General features: G+C 43.7%; 1 protein-coding gene across 1 annotated transcript in view; it reads left to right on the top strand.

Annotated features, from left to right (window-relative positions):
- Positions 1 to 25321, top strand: part of CNTN6 (contactin 6) — a 223333-nt gene that overhangs the window by 82245 nt on the left and 115767 nt on the right. The window contains exon 4 of the mRNA XM_063292836.1: positions 23060 to 23155. Coding sequence (XP_063148906.1) covers positions 23060 to 23155 — 96 coding nt within the window. The remainder of the gene's footprint in view (positions 1 to 23059; positions 23156 to 25321) is intronic.

Genomic DNA, 25321 nt, shown 5'->3' on the forward strand with positions numbered 1-25321 from the left:
ACGTATGACATCCTGAGTCAAGGTAGGTTTCTTTTTTTCTTGCTTTTTGTCTACCATGCCCAGGAAATTGAGTTGTGCTGGTGTCATGTTCACTGTTTCAATGTATAGTATACATTATAACGTTTCACATGCCATGGCGCTGATGTGTGTTTCTGTTTGGGAGGGAGCTGCTGTGAGACCTTGTACCAAGCTCTGTATCTGTGTTCATTACAATGGAATGTGTTTGGGTTATGTTCTCTGTTCAAGGACTTTTCCCGCAGACCATCAGAAACCGTTAGGAGCACCTGGGATTGTGAACTTGGGAAGATTCTAAGGGGGGAGGGATCTCATTTACACGGAGGGTTTTTAGTTTGCATTTGGCGCGCTTTTATCATTCTCAGCTTTCTCTGTGATCCTGCATACTATTCTTTAATAAATCAGATATCTTTGAATTCCTGCTCATGAGTCTGATAGTGTTTTAGAATAGGCAACCATTACAGCTGGGGACCCAAAAACTAAAGTTATCTTGGAATTATTTTTTTAACTTGGATAAAAGGTATATTTTTGCCAATTCATTGAAATGGTGTTTGTACCTATTGCTACCATTGTCCACTCCTCCTAAAGACTTTAACCCTTGCCACTATCCCAGCACCTTAACAGGCCTAGTGGCAGAAAAACAACATCTAGCCCAGGACTAGAAAATGGCAAAATATCAGCCATCTTTGCTCTGGAATCACTCTGAGGACATGAAGATGTTAGGGTGGCATCTAATACTTTGATAGAATTGGAATTCCATTCAACCCTCTGGGGTTCAAAGGTCTAGCATCCAGACCACTTTGTATTAGCTGATGCTGACCCTGTTGCAGAGTGCTGGAAAACATTTGGCCTGAGAGATCAGAAAAAACACACCAGGCATTTATATAAAAATAAATGTATTTAAAGAAAGCATAAAACATAAACAGTTTCCATATCCAGAGCCCTGGATAGGCACAAAAGCTCCTTACACATTTACAAGCTCACGCACATGTGCTGAACTGTACTGGAAGTGAAGCTGCAAACCAGAAAACTGAAACCTTCTGGTAGCAAGTCCAGGCAAGTTCCCCCAGGCAAGTTCCCCAAACAGCAGCTTTTGCTTATTTGGTCATCCTTTTCTATACCCCAACCTGAGGATAATTAAGTCTGACCTTCTCACCCTGCCAAGTGATTTGTTACCATGGTAATCTCTGAGTCTTACTCCAGGCAGTACCAAAACAAATACCAACAGACCCTTTGGTTATGGCATGCTTTATGGAATCCCCTGCCAAGAAAGTCTCACCAAATCATAAGGAGGACTTCATGACCTAATGATTGCTAATTATATACTGAAATCACATGAGAGATTTCTGCTATTGGTTGGGCCGATTACTATTACATTAATAGTTCTTAAAATTTACTTGACAATACATATGTATCTATTATTGGTTTCTGGCTATTAATCATTTGGAAGGTTTTCATTAGGAACAACTTTTGTTCTTTTTTATATTCATTATATATTTTTAAAAACAGTGGCAAGAGATTGGAGAAAACAACTGAGACTCTCAGCAGTTAGGCTGTCTGATTAATGGATTGATGCCCACAGCCATATAGAACTAGGTGGCTGTCACTAGTAAAATAAATGGTAAATCTCCCCATTTAGTTTATAATTTGCATTCATGCTGCAGTTCCCACACTTGACTTTGCCAACATAAATTAACCAGGAATATGCCCAACTGATGTTAGAGTTAGGCATTTTCCAGGTACACCTGTTAAGGATCACAACCTCTAAGATTTAGGAACAAGGGCACATTCCATGACACACTACCAGCCTTTCAGACTTTCAGTGCCAACTTACCTAGAAAAAAGATAAAAGTCAAGTGGAAGGGCACACCTTATCATACTAAAAAAGGTGTTGGAAAATCCTCACCAGTGTGCTTTCTGATAACACGGAGTTTTATGACTGGCCACACCTACGAGAGTTTGATCTTACAATATAAGTAAAAAACAAATCTGAACACTTCACTAACAAAGAGCAGACAGAAACACCCCAAAAAGGAGTCAGGTAGTCCATTAGTAGGGTGACATGAACAACCACATGTAAGAATATTGGTACCTAATATTTATAAATAAGGCTAATTCTTGATTAAAGTTACTTGCTGAAATTATTCTCAGCCACATATTCTCAGTTCTTCTATTTCCTTGTAAGTTTATCTAAGCCCTCAATCACATAGCCACTTTAATATGCTGATAGAAAAACTACTGCCCCCACAGCCTACCTTATATTGAGCTGCCATCCCAGAAACCTATGTAGAAACCTATGTAGATTGCTACTGGGCAGGGATTGCTTCTCCTCTTCAAAGTCTGGGCCGGAAAAAAACATAGCTCTGTATATGTAAAGTTCCCCCACCATCCTTACCAGAAGATTCTGCTACTGGAATAGCCATTTTGACTCATGTTTATAAGAAAGCTCTACCCACAGGAATATTGACCACTTGATATTCTAACAGACAGAACTGTAAAAGATATGATTTACAGCTCCTGGAGAGAGCAAGTTTGGTGTAGTGATTAAGGCATCAGGCTAGAGACCAGGAGTTCTAGTCCTGCCTGAAGCACAAAGCCAGCTGGATGTCCTTGGGCCAGTCCCTTTCTCTCAGCCTTAGGAAGGAGGCAGTGGCAACCCACTTCTGAAAAACCTTGCCAAGAAAATTGCAGGGACTTCTCCAGGCAGTGTCCAAGAATTGGACACAATTGAAAGGATAAAAAAAGACAGCTCCTGGAAGAACAGAAGTGTCATGATGGAAGTAAGCATGTGTGTGACGCCCTGCAGGATCCTGCTGCCTGCAGGACCCCCATGAGTTTTTCCCAGCAGTTAATGGTGCAACACTTTCATTCTTCCATGAGGTTGATATTTCCACATCCAAACAACAAAGAAATAGCAGAAACAGGCTGTCAGTAAGGTTCCTGTCTCCTTGGCAAATGTAGCAAACATAGTCATGGATATGCTGGTCATATCATAGCATTTGATTTGACTTGACTTAGTTATGGAGGTGCAAAACCAACAGGCCAGATGGAAAAGAACCATCCTGCAGCTAGGAGGGGGTGGGGTGGGAAATTTTTAAGAGTGAAATAGATATCTTCAGCCTTGTAGAGACTTAAGGCATCTATTTCAACACTTAACCCCTCCCCAAACATCCCAAAATAAAGCTGACTTTTTTAAACTGAAAATTAAGGGGAAAAACATCTCACATTCTTCAAATTAATCCTGAAATTACAAGTACCCTAAAGAGGCAGAAGAAATTGTAGCCACCCACTCTGACATGACCAAGCACACCTTTATAGGTTAAAGTTGGCATGGAGCTGGAAAGAACCTAGTCCCTGAATTTGAGAAAGAAACATCCAATAACTTAATAAAGTGGCTTTTTTGCTCCCCAATAGTATGAACCAGAAGTATTCCAGGCAAAGCAAAAAGGCATTTATTAAGGTGGGGTCAAGTGTTTATATACTGTAGGGTACAGAAACAAACGATTACATACATTTGATATATGATAGATGTATGAAAAAGCAACAGATCATTGATGTGCAATAAAGGCTTTGTTAGTTTTTGTTAAAGTGAGGTAAGACAGACTTATATCTTAGATAAAATTATGATTTAAAAAGTCTTTATCTAAGACTTATGTCTTAGATAAAATTCCTCAAGTGTCTTGAGATAGCTGATGGACTCAGGAATCCCTTTGTCTTTTGTAAAATATGGTGCATCTCCTCCTTTCCCACCCAGGTTTGTTTCTTTCTTAGCTCTGATCAAAGAGTTTAGAATACAAATAGAAGAGAATTTCTGTAGCTCAGGGTTGAACTATGGAGTCCTTGGTGCTCTCTGAGCCTGGTTGTTTGCTTGCAGACGTTTCATTGCCTGACCAGGCAACATCTTCAGTGTACTGAAGATGTTGCCTAGCCAGGCAACGAAACATCTGCAGGCAAACAACCAGGCTCAGAGAGCACCAAGGACTCCACTTTACAATGCAGTCCTGTTGTTTGATTGCTCTCATTACTGTCCCTGAAAAGGCTGGGTTTTACACATCAAAGGAAATGGCTTTGGCTCAAGGAAAAACATGGTTTCCTAAACATATACCCTAAAAATCTACACAAAATAAATATCCTTCTATATTGAAAAGGGGAAAAAAAAGTTGGCTGCAGTGCTGCAAGCTGGTAGCAACAGGCTGGAGGTTGTTGATAAATTGCATTCCACTAGCAGGGAAAGCCCTTATTGGTGGGATAGCTGTTGCACCTAGAAGAAGTCCTTGGGAATCCCCAGTTAGTGAAAAGCTCCATCTTTGGAGATGACACTGAGGGAGCTTGATCAGCAGTTGGGAAGGATGTTCCAGGGGCTGTTCCATTCCACCTCAGGGGTGGACTGAGAGGTCCAGGATTAACCTTACCCCCATTCCCTTAGTATGCCCCTGTCAAGTGAGAAGGACTATGGAGGAGCATGGTGATTTCACTTAGCTGAAGGGAAACCAACAGGGAAACCCTAACTATCTCCTTACCTGTTGCCCTTTTCTGGCTCAAGCTAATGAGGCCTAGGAAGGAGAGGTTCCTTTGCAAAAAATCTCTTTATTACAAACCTTCCTAGAATTGTCCTGTTTTACTCTTTCAGCACTCTGCAATCCAATTAATTGAAGGCTGAATGATAAACTCCTAAGCCATCAGTTTAATGTTAATTGTGGGCATTAAATATTGAGGCTACGGGGGTGGAGAGAATGAGGAGGTGGAAAATATATTCTCTATTGTATGTCAGTTTGTTATTTCCATTAATGCTTATGGAACCACATGAGCACACAGAGGAGACAAATGTTTGTGTACATTGCATTAGCACAGCTCTCCTGATACAATTTTTCATCACCTAAACTAAACACCTCAGCAATCACGGTGGATTTGCACATCTTTTTGGGAAGTGCATTGCAAGGCGATTAGAGCAGATTGTTTATCATTTTCTAACTTCTTTGCTCTTGCCATTTTCTGTTATTATACTCACTGTTTGGAATATCTAAATTAAGCAAGAGGAATCTTTTTAGCAGGGCTCAGCCGGGCTTTGGAATTGAGTGCAAAATTTTTGTTTGGGAGAGCAGAGGACCGCTCACCTATCTGCCTGTCTGCCAAATCTTTTTCTAGGATTGTGCAGTTGTGTTATCCAAGGAAAAGACTCTGCTTCTTTCAAGGAGAGATAGAGATGGTGATGATAGAGGGAGAGAGAGAGAGAGAGAGCGCAGAGACAGAGATGTGTGGGGGTGTGTGTTTATATGTAACTAGAGAGAGAATGTGGCACATATGCACTTTATTTCATACACACAAACACACACACAGGTTAAGATTGCATACACATCTTGCTATGTTTTACAGGTATGCATATTTTAACACAAATGCAAACAAGCTTTGTGTAGTGCAGTCACATTTCCATAGCAAGACATGGAATCTGTGTTTAAGTAAATACAAACTCTTCATGTCTGCTCTCTTAGGCATATCAAACAGGAACTTTAACAACAGAAATATTGGTATTATACACTATTATCTTTCTTCTAGAGTATGTATCTTCCCAATCTCTGCGGTGAAGCCCAAGGAAATTGGGCTAGTCTAGAGATAGGACAGGCATTTCTTTTTATTCACATGTACATTTTTTAAATTCACATTCATGTTACTTGTTTGCCTTCAGGAGTAGTAGCTCTTTCTAAGAGGTGTGTTGTGCACAAACACTGTAGCTGCGATATGGCCTGTTGAAGACTCATTATTTGCATTACTGAAAATTCACACTTATCCAGGGAAGAGGATTGTTGTTTATTAGTTTAGTCGCTTCCGACTCTTCATGACATCATGGACCAGCCCACGCCAGAGCTTCCTGTCGGTCATCAACACCACCAGCTCCCCCAGGGACGGGTCCGTCACCTCTAGAATATCATCCATCCAACTTGCCCTTGGTCGGCCCCTCTTCCTTTTGCCTTCCACTCTCCCTAGCATTAGCACCTTCTCCAGGGTGTCCTGTCTTCTCATGATGTGGCCAAAGTATTTCAGTTTTGCCTTTAATATCATTCCCTCAAGTGAGCAGTCTGGCTTTATTTCCTGGAGGATGGACTGGTTGGATCTTCTTGCAGTCCAAGGCACTCTCAGAATTTTCCTCCAACACCACAGTTCCAAAGCATCGATCTTCCTTCTCTCAGCCTTCCTTATGGTCCAGCTCTCACAGCCATAGGTTACTACGGGGAACACCATTGCTTTAACTATGTGGACCTTTGTTGTCAGTGTGATGTCTCCGCTCTTAACTATTTTATCGAGATTTGTCATTGCTCTTCTCCCAAGGATTAAGCGTCTTCTGATTTCCTGACTGCAGTCAGCATCTGCAGTAATCTTCGCACCTAGAAATACAAAGTCTTTCACTGCTTCTACATTTTCTCCCTCTATTTGCCAGTTATCAGTCAGGCTGGTTGCCATAATCTTGGGGTTTTTTTAGGTTTAGCTGCAAGCCAGCTTTTGCACTTCCTTCTTTCACCTTCATCATAAGGCTCCTCAGTTCCTCTTCACTTTCAGCCATCAGAGTGGTATCATCTGCATATCTGAGATTGTTCATGTTTCTTCCAGCGATTTTAACTCCAGCCTTGGATTCCTCAAGCCAAGCACGTCGCATGATGTGTTCTGCGTACAAGTTGAATAGGTAGGGTGAGAGGATACAGCCCTGCCGTACTCCTTTCCCAATCTTAAACCAGTCCATTGTTCCGTGGTCTGTTCTTACTGTTGCTACTTGGTCGTTATACAGATTCTTCAGGAGGCAGACAAGAGGATACCATACCTAATAAGAGCCATAAGCATTCAGTATGTCCTTTATCAACTGTGGCATGAAAATATAAGTTGTCTCTGCATGAAATGCTACTACGGTGCTTTAAGAAAAGTAGTGCTTATCATGAAAGTCCAGGGTGAAATTTTAAGAGCAGGCATTAACGCCAACTGAACCACTTGCTTCCCAGCATTCTCTGGAAATGTCCCCATATGGTTCAGTATATATTGGTGATGTTCTTGAGATAATCTAATTTGGTTAACACAGGGGAACATATGTTTTCCTTGCCACAAGCATATCTTGGGCTTGCTGTGGTCTGTGAATGGTTCCTGCAGATGGTGATGACTTGCCACCAGATGCAGCTGAGTCCAGCTTTTCCATGCCATTCTCAGAAGGATCAAAAGTACACCTGAGGACTCTGCTCAGTCAACATGATATCATTCCAGATTTGACTGATTAGTTGCAGCCTGCCGATAGTTATTTTCCAGAAAGCAATGAGGAATGAGGAGTGATGGGGAGGGGGCTGTGGAAAGGAAATTGGAAGGAAATTGCAGCCCATAGCAAAATGCAGCCTGAGGGACACCCATGCTCACAAAGGAAGACAAATGCTGGCAGGGGAAGGAAAAGGAGAATTAAGGCAAGTCAGGTGATAATTTATTCATAGGTTTCTGCAGGAAACACAGTGAATATGCCATCTGTGAAATGAAGCTGCTGTGACTAAAATGTCTATTAGCAAATACAGCCCATGTTGAACACTTGACCTCTGCTTTGCTCTTGATGATGGCGGGGGTGGGGGGGAGCCTTCATTAGATTATGTCATGTTAAATTATGGCATTAGGTGACAGAAAGTACTAATTCATATACAGTGTGAATCAATGCAAGCCTTATAGGGTTTCATGTATGTCTACATTGTTTTTCTGAAATTGACTGGGGTGATAAGAAGCGCCCAAAAGTTAAACATATCAAAGTAAAAGGGAGGGATACAGGACTATGTTATTCCCAATGAACTGTCAATCCATGCATCCAAAATGCCTAGCTCTAGCGCAAATGCACACACCCATACACACAAACACACATGGGGTGATAAAAGGACCTAATGACAATATTAATATAAAAGAAGAAACTTGCTTATCAGTGGAGCAGTTCATTGGGGACAGCATCCTGTTCCAACCCTAGTTAACCAGTTGTTCTGAGAACATTATATTTTGTATTTATATTTTGCATTTCTTTATTGTTATATAGCAGTTTTTTTTCTTTCTTGATTTGTTGTTTTTCACACTATACACTGGTCAGAGTCACATTGCTCAAATTAGGAGGCCTTATAAATCTTGAACATAAAAATAAATAAATAAATCTTCCTAAAACTAGGGTAGGTTTGAACAACATGCAAAACATTACACCTGAATTTGAAAACAACAACAACAGTGGTTTTGTTCACAAAGCATTATATGCCCAAATGCCCTATTATGGCTTAATGGAATGATCTTCTTCATACAAGAGAATGGTGGGCTTGTACAGCACACTGAAGCCAACTAACCAGACCCATCTTAGCCTAGGCAAACATGTTGGGCATATCGAGTCACACACAGAAGCCAGCAACTGATATCCAAAGGCAAGTCAAGATGGTGGATGCAACTACAGAGTCAAACCCTCACCCCTTTTAACATTTTTTTTAAGATGGCGCCGAGTTAGCATCTGTGTCCAGAATGGGAACGATTTGTTGAAGGATTTTAGTATGTTGTGGAGGGTTAGAGAATCAGTTATTTGGTCTTTATGGTGGAGGAGTCCCTTGGGTTTGTCCCTCGATCGGAACAAACTGGACTGGTTTTCCATCTGGCCCATGCAGCTTTTAATTCTTGCTGGGTTGTTTGGCAGCTTGAAACAGGATTGTGTGTGGCCTCCAGGGACCATTCTCTTACCTGGATCCACAGCTGGATCGTGGCTTGGAGAACTGGCATTGGGGTTAAGAGCTGGTGGCAGCTGGATTGCAGAACCGCCAGGAATGTGGATTGGCAGCCTCGCTCAGGAAGTGCTTCAGGCTTTTTACGTTAATTGACAACATGGTGGAGGGAAGGAAGCTGGCACGGAAGATGGAGGAAGCCCCTACTGGCCTGCAGGAGGGACTGTGCTGAAGAGCCAGGAGGCCAGGAGGACGAGGCTGCCGGAGTGTGGATGAGGGCTGCCTTTTTCTATTGCAGCCATGTGGAGATGAGGGATTTTGCTATGGTGGAGGCAGAGCTGGACCAGGCTGGTTGCAACTGCTGGGGGCCTTCAGCTGCAATTTCTTCCCCCACAGGGGTGGGCAGCCATTTTGCTTCCTCCTTGGCAGAGAGTTGTTAATAACTATCCGCATATTTCTTAGAACTTAGAACTATTTCTAAGTGACAGTCATCATGACCCAAGAGGACTGATTGAAGAACTGTGATTAGAATGGTTAGGTTTGTTCCCTGGGATTCTGTCCCTTGCCTATGGGTCAGAACCTGGGAGGGATTTTGAATCACAGGGATTGTGTAATTGGGGCCTGAGCAGTCTGGTGAGAGGAGACTGGCTTATGGCAAGGAATGGTTGGTATGGTTGGTAGATGGGGCTTAAGGAGGTGACCCTTGATTAACTTGAGGTGCTGAATGCTAATGTTGAAGAAGCGCCTCAGGTATTAAGGAACTTTTGTTGGGAATTTTATGTTGTTGTTGTTAACATATTGTTTTCTACTACAGATTAAGGTTACTATGGTAACTAATCATTTTGGCCCGGTGAAGAGGTTGAATTTAATTGTCCCCTTTTCGGATGTTAATTTTTGCACCTGGGGGGAAAGAACTTGCCAGGACTTGTTTTAGTTTCAGTTTCCCTTCTGTGTAGGCATGTAGAGAGTTAAGCAGCTCTCATTGAGAGCCTGTAAGAATGCAGAAGCCTTTAAATATGTTTGTTTTCTGTAAATAAAAGTATTTTTATAGAAATGCCTGGTGTGTGACTTTTCTGTTCTCTCCTGGGCCAAATGCTTTCCTAGCACTCTGCCAACAGTTGTGAGGTGGGGGTATGGGCCTGGGCATGGATGTTGATAGACAGGGGAGGGGGAAGGGTTCTGAAGGGATGAGGGCAGGCTATAATATCCCAGTAGTGATGGGTAGAGGGAGAAATGGCAGGAGACGAGGGGCAAGGCCTTTACATAGAATGGGTTACAGGTATATTGTTCCTGTGGCACATTCCAGCCCCTTGGACTCACTCCCGGGCCCTGGTTGGCAGACTTTCAAGGCCCTGGACTGTTGGCTGCTGCTACTGAATGCCAGGGCAGTTTGTAATAAGGCCATCTGCATCCATGATCTGATCAGGGATGAGAAAGCTGACCTGGTTTATATTACAGAGACCTGGCTGAGTGAGGAAGGGGGAGTCCCCCTTTCTGGAATGTGCCCAGCTGGTTTCCAGGTGTGGCACCAGCCTAGACCCCAGGGTAGGGGTGGTGGTGGGGGGGTCATCCAAGACCCTTGGGAGGCATCCAGGGGTGCTGCTCCTCAGATTGCCAGGTATGAGACACTATTTGTTAAGCTGGGCTCTAAGAGGGATCAGTTGGGACTGTTGCTATTGTACCAGCCTCCCTGCTGTATAGCAACCTCCCTGCCTGAGCTCCTTGGCTCTGTAGCTCTGTAGCTTACGGTCCTGGGGGATTTAACCTGCCTTCCTTAGGGGTTGGGGCGGAGGTAGCTTGGGAGTTCATGGTTACCATGACGGCCATGGGCCTGTCCCAAGTCATCCAGGGCCCGACACATAATAGTGGTCATTTGCCTGGTTTTTCTGTCGGAACAGTGGCAAAGTGCTCTGAAATTGGGGGAGATCTTGGTTTCTCCCCTTTCATGGTCAGATCACTGCCTGGTGATCCTCCAGTTCTCTAGCACAACCCCCCCTCTGCAGGGAGGCAGAGCCTATTAGATCAGCCTGCCCTAGGCAACTGATGGACCCAGTAGGGTTTCAGAAGGAGCTTGGGGTTATTCTGGGAAGTTTGCTGCACAGTCCAACTGAAGCCTTGGTGGCTGCATGGAATGAGAGAATGGCCATGGCCTTGGATTGGATCACACCTGAGCGGCCTCTCCATGCCCATGGCTCCCTGTGGCTCCCTGTGGTTTACAGAAGAGCTGAGGGGGCTTAAGAGGGCTAAGAGATGTCTGGAATGCTGCTGGAGGAAGACAGGGAGCGAAGACAATTGAACACAAGCTAGAGCCACTATTAGAGCCTACCTCATGGCGGTAAGGGCGGTGAAACATTGGTATTTCTCCGCTCTTATTGTGTCCACAGATTGTCGCCTGGCGACCCTATTTCAGGTGACCTGGTCCCTCCTTGGAGGGAGTAGTACCGAGTTCCACCTACAGGGTCACTATAAGGAATATGCTGTGCATCTAGCAGGTAAAGTCACTCACATTCGCTCTACGTTGGACTCCGGCTTTAAGGCAGGGCCAGTGGAGGCTACGGGGGAGAAGTCTGGCATGGTTTATCTGGGGTGGGTTTGAGCCGGTTGCACCTGAGGAAGTAGACAGGGCCCTTGCAGCTGTTAGTTCAGCCACCTCTGTATTAGATCTGTGCCCCTCCTGGTTGGTCAGGGCTGCCCATGATGATGCACATGATTGGGTCTGGGCGGTAGTTAACAACTCCTTGAGAGAGGAGGTGGTTCCGTCGGCTCTTAAGGAGGCAGTGGTGCACCCTATAAAGGGGCCATCACTTGACCCAACCAGCCTGGATAGTTTCTGTCCTGTCTCCAACCTCCCCTTTTTAGGGAAGATTGTAGAGAGAGTGGTTGTGTGGCAGCTACAGAGGACCCTTGTCATGTTCACATTCTAATGTCTGGTTAACATTGTAACGTTTCACATGTCAGTCTCTGTTCCGTATCCCTTCACCCGGGGTTTTTCCATTCTGTTGCCCTCCCTTGTTTTGAGGGCTTGGAATGCATGTTTGGGTTTGCGCTCCTGTTCAAGGTTACTTTCCCAGGCGCATCTAACGGCATTCAGCACCTGGGAGGGGGAGCGTCCTGACGGGCGATCGGGCGGGACCTGCCCACAAGCAAGGCTTTTAAGTTTGTATTTGGCGCGCTTTTGCTCATTCTCAGCTTTCTCTGTATTTGCATACTATTCCTTTAATAAATCAGTTATCTTTAAGCCCGAGCTTGTGAGACTGAGTATTTGGGTTTAGGCAATCGTTACATAAAGCTGAGAATCATTTTTTCCATTTTCCGCTGGCCCCATCCAATCCTTGGATAAGAGGGAACGCTAGCGATGACAGAACCTCAACTTCGCGTAAGTGAGGGAGGCGAAGAAGAGCGGGAGGTGGTCAAAAGCCGACCAGCGCTAACCTCGAGAGCGCAAAGAGCAGCACGTCGGGAGTTGCGAGATACCCAATTGGACGAGCTGTTGACATCCATACAGGAGAGTCTCAGGAGTGAACAGAGATCTGTTATGGAAAGAACCACGGGGAGGGGGTCTCCCCAATTGGCCTGGGAGCACGAAGTCCCTCTGTCACCGAAGGTGGTGATAACCAACCAACCCCAGGAGGAGCCGGTCACTCCGGCCCGTATGAGGGCATTGGAAGATAAAATGGATTTAATAGTAACGATCCTCAAGGATCTACCCAGAGAGGATCAGCCCAGAGAGGCAGAGCCCACCCCGGAGGATTGGGAGGAAGAGCCGTCACAGTACCCCAGGCACAGCACCCTGTCGACCCGGGGGAGAAGTAAGACTCGATCAGCCCATCAAAGGGGAGAGCGAGAGGCAAGACCTCCTAGGGATCGACCACTTGTGGGGGCTCGGCGTACGCTGTCATTCGCGGCACCGCCACAGCCAGCTGAGCCGGCAAGAACCTTCCCACCATTTGGAGTGAAGTTTGATGGGGATCCCGCAACGCTCTCCTTCTTTATTACGAATGCCAAGCATTATATGGAAGATTGGGGTCGGAACTTTCGGTCTGAACACGGCAAGGTCAATTTCATTGCCAACAAGCTGAGAGGAAGGGCAGCGGATTGGTATGTGCAACTATGCCAAGCTGAGGCAACTGAGTTAGAGGACTTCGATGAATTTTTGTGGGCACTTAAAGAGCATTTCGAAGACCCCCTAGCTCAAGAAACGGCTAAAAATGACCTGCGGAAACTTTATCAAGGGTCCCTCTCAGTTGCCAAATATGCGTTGGAGTTTAAAGCCTTGGCAGGAAAAGTGGAAGACTGGTCTGAGCCAACAATCATCGAATTGTTCAAGCAGGGGCTTGAACCCGAAATCCTTCGATGGGCTCTGGGCAGAGATGATCCCAAAACGCTATATGGGTGGATTCAGTTGGCGGGAAGCGCAGAAAATGCCCTACGAACCTATGCCCATACCAAAGAGCTTAGACAAACACGTCTCGCTAGAGGAGCACGCGCATCTGGACTTGCCAGCCGCCCCAAACCGAAACCCTGGGAAGAAGAGAGGGAGCAACGGTTCTCCAAGGGTCAGTGCCTCCGATGTGGAAAAGAAGGGCATCGAGCCACGTCGTGCCCGAGACGCCGTCCAGAGGAACGACAGACGAAACCCGCGATTAAGACGCCTGCTCCTGCTCCACCGCGAAAACTGAAGGCAGCCCTCGCGGAACTGGACCCCCCCGACCTACCCTTCGGAGAAGAGGAGGAAGAGTTGCAATTCGAGCAGCCGGCGGGAAAAGCCTACCACCTGCCCTGAAGGGCGCCCTAGGGCAGGTGGAAGAAACCGGGCGTAACCATGATTCGGTGAGTGGAAACTTTCCCACACTGACTGTTAAACTTAAGCTGGGCTCACAAACCAAAACGGTGGAAGTGTGGGCCATGCTAGACTCGGGTTGCTCCCGTTCTCTAATGCACCCTGATGTCGTAGCGGCTCTAGAACTGCCCACGTTCCCTTTGCCAAGACCCATGATTTTCACCCAGTTGGATGGAACTATGGCGGGAGGGAAAGCAGTTAATCTTTCCACGGGACTGGTCGCCTTGCAGATGGGCTCCCATCAGGAAAAGCTGCCATTTGTGGTAGCTCCAGTGGGGGGTCCTCTGGTAATTTTGGGGATGCCTTGGTTTGTGCAACAAAACCCTTTCATCAACTGGCTGCATAGAACTGTGACGTTTGCGGATGGATTTTACAAAGTGCCCGAAAAGGACCTATTGGAGGACATGGAGGGTGGAGGGGTAGCGTATACCACTGTACAAACACTTCAACCTCTTGAGGGGCTACCCAATCAGTACCAAGATTTTGCTGAAGTATTTGGGGAAAAGGAAGCAGATCGCTTGCCACCCCATCGAAAAACGGACTGTGCCATTGAGTTTTTACCAAATGTAAAATTGCCTCACCCAAAAATATACCCCATGTCTCCCAAAGAGCTTACCACGCTAAGGGAGTTCATTGACAAAAATCTGGCTAGGGGTTTCATTGAGCCTGCTAATTCCCCGGTAGGAGCTCCTGTCCTATTCAGGCCAAAAAAGGATGGGTCATTAAGGCTTTGTACCGATTTCCGCGGGCTCAATGCGGTCTCAATATTAAATAAATATCCTTTGCCCCTGATCAAAGATATGTTATCACATCTGGCCAGAGGTAAAATTTTCTCAAAACTGGATTTGAGAGAAGCTTACTTTCGCATTCGCATAAGAGAGGGGGATGAGTGGAAAACAGCGTTCAACTGTCCTCTTGGGGCTTTCCAATATAAAGTTTTACCATTCGGTTTATCTGGGGCACCCGGGGTTTTTATGCAGTTAATCAATGAGGTCTTGCATGACCACCTATTTAAGGGAGTACTAGTATATTTGGATGATGTATTGATTTATACTGAAACCATGTCAGAACATATCCATTTGGTGCGTCAGGTACTGGCTAAATTGGAAAAAGCAGAGTTGTACGCAAAACTGTCAAAATGTGCGTTTCATCAATCGCAAATTGATTACCTAGGCTACCGAATTTCAGCTCAGGGCATTGAAATGGACCCTGCAAAAGTAGAAGCTATTGTAGCATGGGAGCCTCCCCGTACCAGGAGACAATTACAAAGTTTCCTTGGATTCTCTAATTTCTATCGGGCATTCGCCCAAAATTTTGCAGAAATCGCCCTCCCCCTTACTGAACTGTTAAAAACTAAAGGACAGGGGGATACGCGACGTTCGAAGAACCCAGGCGCGCTCCTTAAATGGACTCCAGCCTGTCAGCAAGCGTTCCAAACGCTCAAACAACTTTTTACCACCGAACCAATCTTACAGCATCCAAACCCCTCTCAACCCTTCGTTGTACAAGTCGATGCTTCGGATTTTTCCATAGGAGCAATTTTGTTACAATCTGACCAATCGGGCGCTTTAAAACCCTGTGCCTACCTCTCTCGCAAATTCACTGAAACAGAGAGACGTTGGCACGTTTGGGAAAAGGAGGCTTTTGCTGTAAAAACGGCTTTAGAGACGTGGCGACACCTACTGGAAGGTACTTCCAACCCTTTTGAAGTCTGGACTGACCATAAAAACCTGGAAGCTCTAAGCACCAGCCGAAAACTCAGTCCCAAACAGCTGCGCTGGGCTGAGTTCTTCAGCCGCTTTGACTTCACTCTTAAATTTATACCAGGCAAGAAAAACTTTTTGGCTGATGCACTCTCGCGCAGACCCCAAGATGATGGCCCAGGGCCAACGGTCCAAGGCACCGTCTGGACCGACAAACAATTAAGTCTGGCAGCAGTGACTCGCAGCCAGACTCGAGCACAACCGACTCCGCCTCCAGTCGCTCCGCCTTCCAGCAGCTCACCTCCCTTGTCAATTCCCTCCGATTTGCAACAACAGTTGCTCTCCCACCTTAAAACGGATACTTGGTTGCAAGCCAACCGACACATGTTAACTTTCACCGATGATCTTGCCTGGCGCAACGATCGTCTCTATGTACCCGCAGCTATGCGGAAAACCATACTACAACGTTGCCACGATGACAAGCTAGCTGGGCATTTCGGCTACGTGAAAACTTTGCACCTCGTTCGCCGACAATTCTGGTGGCCAACTTTACTCAAGGACTTAAAAGAATATGTCACTGCGTGCCCTGTATGTGCGGCGATAAAGCGCAAACCGGGCAAACCCCAGGGTCTCCTTCAACCCGTAGCCACTCCGTCGGTCCCTTGGCAGGATATCTCCATGGATTTTATCGTTGATCTACCCCCTAGTCAACGCAAAACTGTCATTTGGGTCGTCAAAGACTTTTTCTCCAAACAAGCCCACTTTATCCCCTGCGCTTCTATCCCTACCGCGCAACAGCTGGCACGCCTCTTCCTCATCCACGTGTACCGTCTCCACGGTATCCCCGCCCGTTTGGTGAGTGACAGAGGCACACAATTTACGTCACAATTTTGGCGCGCATTTTTGAAACTTCTGGGTACGCAACAATCACTTTCTACTGCTTGGCATCCGGAAACGGACGGATCTACAGAGGCTGTTAATTCTACCTTAGAACAATACCTCAGAGCTTTTGTTAACTACCAGCAAGACAACTGGGTAGATCTACTCCCATTTGCTGAGGTCGCTTACAACAATTCCATTCATCAAACCACTGGTCAAGTTCCCTTTAAAACAGTTTTTGGACGCGAATTTGTTCCCATTCCTGAACTTCCTCATCCTCAACCGCTCCCAGCCACCCTCGCTGGATGGGCGGACTCTCTCAAGGACTCATGGTCTAATATTCTACTTGCCCTTCAACATGCCCAAGCTGCCTATAAACGCCATGCTGATGCAAAGCGTTCCCCAGAACCATCCTTTGCAGTCGGGGATAAAGTCTACTTATCAACTAAATTTATCAAGTCCCCACAACCCTCTAAGAAACTTGTTCCTAAATTTGTCGGTCCTTTTTCAATTGTTGCGCAGCTCAACCCTGTTACGTTTAAACTCGATTTACCTCACAACCTTAAACGTTTACATCCTGTTTTCCATTGCAGCTTACTCAAACCCTGCCTGTCATCGGACCGTTGGCATCCACAACCCACTCCTCCACCTCCCCTCATGATCGACAACCAGCAACACTTCGAGGTGGCATCTATTCTCGATTCCAGACGCCAGCGCTCTACTCTACAATACCTCGTCCGCTGGAAACATTTCCCTCATCCTGAATGGGTTGCTGCTCCAGACGTGCATTCTCCTCGTCTTGTAGCCCAATTTCACTCTGCCTATCCTGACAAACCGGCTCCCTAATGTCTTTTGGGGGGGCAATATGTCATGTTCACATTCTAATGTCTGGTTAACATTGTAACGTTTCACATGTCAGTCTCTGTTCCGTATCCCTTCACCCGGGGTTTTTCCATTCTGTTGCCCTCCCTTGTTTTGAGGGCTTGGAATGCATGTTTGGGTTTGCGCTCCTGTTCAAGGTTACTTTCCCAGGCGCATCTAACGGCATTCAGCACCTGGGAGGGGGAGCGTCCTGACGGGCGATCGGGCGGGACCTGCCCACAAGCAAGGCTTTTAAGTTTGTATTTGGCGCGCTTTTGCTCATTCTCAGCTTTCTCTGTATTTGCATACTATTCCTTTAATAAATCAGTTATCTTTAAGCCCGAGCTTGTGAGACTGAGTATTTGGGTTTAGGCAATCGTTACAACCCTGGATGAAGTGCATTATCTGGACCCTTTTCAGTCAGGGTTCAGGCCAGGTTATGGGACTGAGACAGTGTTGATCACACTCTTAGATGACCTCTGGCGGGAATGGGATGGGGGCAGTGTGACCATCCTCACTCTTCTTGACCTCTCAGCAGCCTTCGATACCTTCAATCATGGTATCCTGGACCAGCTTTGGGAGTTGGGGCTGGACAGCACACTGTTGCGCTGGTTCTCCTCCTTCCTCTGGGGTCAGTCCAAGTCAGTGTTGATGGGAGGGAGAGGTCCAGCCCATGTCCCCTACTTTGTGGGGTGCCTCAGGGCTCAGTTCTCTCCCCTCTCCTATTTAACATCTACATGAGGCCATTGGGGGAGGTGATCCAACAGTTTGGGGTGAGGTATCATCAATATGCTGATGATACCCACCTTTATATCTCAATCCTGGGCCGCCTGAGTGATGCTGTGGATGTCCTGACCCAGTGCCTGGAGGCTGTAAGGGCCTGGATGGAATGCAATGGGCTTCGACTCAGCCCAAGCAAGACTGAGTGGCTTTGGGTATTTGGGCCTTCTGGTGAGAAGGTTTTATCATCTTTGGTCCTGGATGGTGTTGCACCACCCCAGACAGACCCAGTGCACTATCTGAGAGTCCTCATAGACCCATGGCTCCTGCTGGAAGAGCAGGTGGCAGCCGTGGCTAGGAGGGCCTTTGCATACCTTCAGGTTGTATGCCAGCTGCGTCCATTCCTAGACCAAGAGTCTTTGCTCACAGTCACTCATGCCCTCGTGACCTCCCGTCTAGACTATTGTAATGCACTGTACATGGGGCTGCCCTTGAAGAGCATTTGGAAGCTTCAACTGGTGCAGAATGCAGCTGCACAGATAGTAAATGGTGTCGGATACTCGAGACATGTAACACCACTGCTACGTGAGCTGCACTGGTTGCCAGCGTGCTTCTGGGTGCAATTCAAGGCGCTGGTTGTCACCTTTAAAGCCCTTCATGGCTTGGGACCAGGTTACCTAAGGGACCATCTTCTCCTAGTTGTCTCTACCTGTCCAGTTTGATCTGGCAGGTTGAGTATGCTACGGGTCCTGTCAGCCAGGGAATGCCAGTTGGCAGGAACTAGAAGATGTGACTTGTCTTTGTAGCACCTGCCCTCTGGAACATTCCCCCTCCAGAAATTAGGATGTCCCCGACCCTGTTGGCCTTTTGTAAGGTTATGTGCCTGGATCTGGAACCCTGAGTGTGTGAATGGTCCCATCTGTTGGTTATATTAACATCCATACATTGCTTACTTAGCAGCCATCTATACTTATTTTGTATTTAATTGTTTTAATTGTAATTGTTTTAATTGTTCTATAGTTTTATTGTTGTCAGCTGCCCAGAGTCACTTGCTGAGATGGGCGGCTATAGAAATCGAATGAATGAATGAATGAATGAATGAATGAATGAATGAATAAATAAATAAATGTGTTCAGGCATCACACACATGTAAAAAAGAGGGAAGCTTCAGTTGCACAGTTGCACATACCCTCCTGATTTTTTTCACCCCACCACCCCAATATCTGCAAAACACAAAAGCAGACATATTGAGCAATAAGAAAATATGCCAGCATCCCAAACAGATGAATACAGTTCTTTGGCTAATCACAATGTCATAGGTAATGAGGCTTTTTTTTTTAATTCTCCACAACACTTTGAATACATTAGATGCTAAAATGAGGGGGGGGAGGGGGTGATAAAAGCAGTGTTGCACCATTTTGACACAAGTTTTGCCCCTTTCGTACAAGTACATGATGTCTCAATGTGCATACCAAGGGGGCAGATCTTTCATTGCAATGGTTGAAATGCTTGTCATTTGACCCTACCCTTGACCCCTCTTACAGACACATTTTGGGGTGGGGGGGAGAGCCATTTGATGAAGTTGAAGTAAGAGGGGCTGTTGTTAGATGAAATGTGGAACTCTGTAGCTTACAATTAGATTAGCTGCCTAGAATTACTTTTGTGACTGAGGTGGTGTATCAGTTGATCCAACACTTCTTTGCACAGGTATGCTTGTGTCTCAGTTGCCAGACCAGGAGGTTCTTCTCACTGTCACTCATCCTTTAGTCACTTCCCATGTAACACTGCAATGTGTTCAAATGGGTCTGCCCTTGAAGAACACTCAGAAACTTCCAGTGGTGCAGAATGCAGTTTTGGGTGCTTCAAAGTTTGCCCATGTTACACCACTGCTGCACAAGCAGCACTGGCTGCCAGTATGTTTCTGGGTAAAATTCAAAGTGCTTTAAAGCCCTTCATTTATTTATGGTTTAAAGCCCAGGTTTAAAGCTTAGTTACAAGCAGGCTGTCTATCTCTTGTTTCACCAGATCTGGCATGGAGGGCCTGCTTCAGGTCCCTTTTATTAAATAATGTCATTTAGCAGAACCAAGGAGGAACAGCCTCCCCTCTGAGATTTGGATGGGCCTGACACTCTTGGCCTTCTGTAAGGATGTTAAAACTGGGCTTTCCTCCCAAAATGTTAGAGCCAAGTTGTGTCAGCCTCACTAGGCAGACCAGACCAGAAAATCCTCTCCACCGTAGGGCTAAAACTACTTTTATTGAGATTGCTATAGTAACAGAATATTGCTTTTCTCCTCCTTCTTATACTTTGGTGAATTAAGGAGATGTCTTCCTGAGCCACTTTCAAATGTTATCTCATTTTTTTGGACTCAGAAAATGTTTCAACTCCTTTGCCTAAATAATGATTGCTGCATATTTCCATCAAGGTTGTCTTCCTTTCTCCGTATAGCATATTAGGGGAGCCCAATACATTTGTGTGTTTTACAGAATTGTTATGTGATGCCTCACTTATGTATGTATGTATGTATTTATCTATTCATTCATTTTCCTTCCACTGTATTTTTTCATGGATTGTTATTGATTTGTATGTATTGTTTGCTGTCCAGAGTTATGCACTTAAGATAGGCAGCATACATCAGATAGCTAGCTAGCTAGAGATGGATATATGGATGATGGATGCATGGATGATGGTTAAATGGATAGACAAATAGGTAGATACTAGGTTCAGCTTGGTACTGGCCAGATTTCAGATTGTGTTTAGGTCTAGTGTTGCTCTTAGATCTATTGCTGGGCAAAGAAATTATTTTGTCTTTTGTACCAGTCTTCAGTCAATTTGATGAAAAATAATTTGTTTAAGATTTTGTTTCAGATAAGGTTTTTTTTTGTGGAGTATAGTATTCTTGCACATATGGCTTTTGTGTATGTGTGTAGAATCATAAGGACATCCATTCAAAGACCTCCCTGATTTCCCACACTTCAATGAAATCTGAAGGGAAGCTCTCACAGGGGAATGTCACTTATCAGTCTTTTAAAGCAGTGTCAAGCCTGGTTAGTATTTCAGTGGGAGATGAACAGGGAATACTAAGAACATAGGCTAGATTAGAAAACTGAAAATATATCCCAGAAGAAGGAAATGGCAAACTACAACCATTCTGTTGCCAAAACAACAGCTAACAACCCTGCATAGATGTGCTCATGGAGTCATGGAGGTTGACTCTACAACTACCCATAGGATTTCTGAGACAAAGAAACAAAATATGCAAGTGCAATCTGAAATCTGCACAACTACAGTCTAATTTAGTCATATGCAATCTCCTCTACATATTTTATTTTAAAAGAACGATTAACTTGAAACTCAATTTCAGCCAATCTTTTTCCTCCCCACTTTTCATTTTGTTGCTTGATATTCTGAGATATTCAAAACTTGATCACTACTTTGAGACTAGAGTTGAGAACAATGTGGAGTTAGAACAAGATTTTGAATCTGAACTTTATAACATTTCAGTGATGTATAAACACTAGTTTCTTGTTAAGATAGCAGTTGAGTTGACTAACTTCCTACACCTGTCTTATTCCAGAAATCTATCATACAGGCACAGGTTTATTCAGTTCATTCCTAAATGATGTCCATAAGTCCCCAAATTAAATATAAAATCATTTTTAATTAAAATTTAAAATAGCTGAAGGGATTAAAAATCTCAAGAGAGTTCAACCAATATTTTTGCATAAGACCTCATAGCAGATCTTATGGAACTTCAAGAGTCCACAGAGGATGGGTTAGAATGCATGAGAGGTCAGGGATGACATTACCAAAATCTCATGAGATTTGATAATCTTGGTAAACTTTGGTATTTTTATTTTTTCCAAAAATTAATTTGGCCATTCGGCGGCATGATGGGATATGAGTGAAGACACAGTTTTAACTTATCATAATTTAAAAATATTGTAAAAATGAACAGAGTACATTCCATTTCACTATATTTTCTAATATGCATATAAATTCTAAGTCATAGATTAAGAATAGCCTCAATCCTATTTTTATGAGAGTTCTAAAACCCTGGCCTTTCCAAAAGGCTAGGGGTCAGGGCAACTTATGAACCCACATTAGATTCTGATACTTTAATCTTTTTGTATTTCCCTGAGGTACCATTTTATTGTTTTGTAATTACCTTTGCCTTTATATTTGTTTATAATGTGTTTTAAACTTTCTGATATGCTACCTGGAGGTACTTTTGGATTAGGAAGTTTATAAATCCAATAAACTGACTGACTAACTAACTAACTAACTAACTAAACTAACTTTACTAACAAAAAGCATATTTTTGCTTCCAGTGTAATCTTGGTGTATTTTTAGGCTGACATTAGAAGCAAATCCCACTAAATTAAATGTGGCTTATATTGTGCTAATATATAGGACTTTAGCCTGGTTTACATTAAAAAAAGTTGTTTTTTTCTTCTTCCTCACTTTAGTCTGATTGACTATACTGAAGATAGGATAAAACACTGCAAACTTTCCAGGTACCGGATTCCATCATGTCATCTTCTAATGGCTGAATGCCACTCCCACTTATTTTTTGGGAAAAAAAATAAAATTACCAAAGTTTGCCAAGATTTTCAAATCTCATGAGATTTTGGTAATTTCATCCCTGAACTCTCATGCATTCAAACCCATCCTCTGTTGACTCTTGATGTTCCATAAGATCTGCTATGAGATCTTATGCAAAAATATTGGTTGAACTCTCTTGAGATTTTTAATCTCTTCAGCTATTTTAAATTTTAATTAAAAATGATTTTATGTTTAATTTGGGGACTTATAGACATCATTTAGGAATGAACTGAGTAATCTTGTGCCCGTACTGTAGATTTCTGGAATAAGACAGGTGTGGGAAGTTCATAGAAGAAGTCACTAGCATATCTAATCCAGGCACACAGAAACCGGACCATTTTATAGAATAATCTCCCAGTGGAAAAATCCACTGAGTTTTCAGAACCAGTGGCAGAGGAAGAGATGCAATCAAATGCTTTTAAAATATTTTATTCCCATAGAAACAAAAATGTTTTCCTGCTGTTTAAATTCATGGCTCTAATCTCCACACATACCACCTGAGTGCACAGTGTATTTATGTGAGGCTGTAATTTGTTGCCATCCAATTCAGCCACCTCTAAATAGATAATAACTTTTCAGAATATGGAACACAAGAAGCAAAAGATGAAAAATATTACAGCACACCATTCACAAACTTAGGCTGGAGTCATCTCAGCATGGGAAACAACACTGACTCTGTAGTTTCAAAATGGATACCTCTAACACTTCTCTCTCTCTCTCTCTCCCCCCTGCCCCCCAAAGATCTTGACAACTTTGAAACTAAAGCAAGAAGCGTTGTATCAGTCAGAGAAGGACAAGGAGTTGTTCTGTTCTGTGTACCTCCACCACACTATGGAGGTAATATAAGGCATTCTGCATGATGTTCTTCAGTATCTGCCAGCATAAAGAACAGATGTGTAGACAGTCCTATGAATGTTTATGTGTATAAGATTTTGGGACAAATTATAATTTAGGGCACAAACATGCCTCCTATGATTTATGATAGCGATGGCTGGATCTGTCCTTTTCATTTTCTTCCATCTGCATGGTTTATGGTGAAGTTTGCAAATTTGAATGCTTTTTTTTTTTAAATAAGTCACGAACCAAACAACATTTTCATCTTTCTGAACCAGTCAGATTCAGTAAATATGGTCATTTCCACATTGTGAAGACATACAATGTTCTTTCCGTCCTGTTTATAAAGCAATAGGCAAATTTTAATTATGTGCTTATGAAAGCACAGAATGAATATAATATTCTCCAGTTCTTCATTTATGGTAGGATTATAAGAAAATGCTGTTTTCTTTCCTTCTGATCCCATCCTATCCACTGTGCTGTGTAATGATAACTTAATACATCTATCTAGAGCAAGCTGCATACAGATACAATAATTAAGACTCCAGTGGAGACTTTTAGCAGCTTATCATGGCCTTGGATACATTGAATAAGAAAGGGAAAATAGAATTCTATGGCAGCCTATTATTATGTATGTACATATCATCACTGTACTTATACTATGATGGATTATGCATCTAATGTACAATTATCAAATAATGGATAAAAAAACTACATCACAAGCAATTTTTCATAATTCTAACTGTACTGCATAGCTGATGCTTTCTAATTAATATGACATTTTGTTTTTGGACTGAATTAAAGTTCCCAATTTTTCATACAGTAAGGTGAATTATTCAATAAATTTGGCAAACATGGATTATTTTGAATATGACTTCCAAAATGAGGATGACTAAACCTCTCCACATTTGGCTCTAGAACGATGGACTATTTCCAAGCCTTGCTTCAATTAGTCAAAAAGAAAAAGCTAAGAGCTCCCAAAATCCTACTCTGCCTGTAATTTCACAAAATGCAGATGTAAACCAATTGAATACTCTAAAAATAAGTGGGTAGGTAACCCATATCTGAATATATAAATAGGATTGCTGTTGTTGTTTTTGCCTCTATGAGTTTCACCTTATATAAATAGTTGGGGGGGGGGTTGCCTCTACAAGTTGTTTTCAAGTGGAAAACAGGTCTTCTGCCTATGAAATTTATGGAGACCTCTGTGCTCTCTCAGTTTCAGAAGAAACCTATAAACCAGCTTCATGCTCCAAAAGCAACCAAAACCAAAAGTTATCTTCTGAAGGATCTACTTCCAAAACCTTTAAGTGGTCTAATGAGACCGAATTAGCATGAAAGACAACCTTGAACTGAACAGATAAACTGAAAATTACTGTGTAGTACAGAAGAGCCCAAAGTTACTGGCTCTGACTGGAGTATCTGAAAAAGGTAATTAACTAGTACAGGTTAAGGGAGGGGAGACTCTTGAAAAGTAACTGTGAGAAGAACTGAGCCAGTTAGCTTTGCTGGTATCAGTTTCTGCTTTCACTTATTAAAGCAAGAGTCCTTATAATTCTAGAATCTTAGAGCTAGAAGGGACCCTAATCCAAGCCCCTGATTGGTGTAAGATCCATTGCAGTTATCTCTGACAAATGACCACCCAACTTCTGTGTGAAGATCCCTAGTGAAGGAGAACTCATCATGTCATGCTGCAATTTGTTTCACTGACAACTGTTACAGTTAGAATGTTCTTCCTAACATCTACCTTGAACCTCAAGTATTTCCTGGTAGTTTCCACTCACTGCTCATTGTCCAGGACTCTGGGAAGTCCACATGATCAGTCTCTCCCCTTCTTGATTCCCTTATCTCTTCTGCCTTTTCTAATTCCCTTGCCAAATTCTTGTTTGTTCTTCCTGCTTGTTTGCTCAGTTCACTGCTTGCATTTTTGAGAAGCCACGCTTTGAATGTTAGGCACATCTCTCAGCCAAAATACTGCAGTTATGGTTTCACAAACATCCTATTGCTACATTTGTATTAACTGTATTACATGGGCTTTTCTAGACAGAGAGGCAAGTGTTTTCAAAAGAAAAACAACTTTGATAGGTCCCAAGTGACTTGCTGTTCTAATTATAGTCACATAATATTATAGGAAGTCAGCATAAAGTTCCTCAGAAAGTGCTGCTGTTT

Source organism: Candoia aspera, chromosome 2, assembly GCF_035149785.1.
Source record: "Candoia aspera isolate rCanAsp1 chromosome 2, rCanAsp1.hap2, whole genome shotgun sequence".
Lineage (NCBI taxonomy): Eukaryota > Metazoa > Chordata > Lepidosauria > Squamata > Boidae > Candoia > Candoia aspera.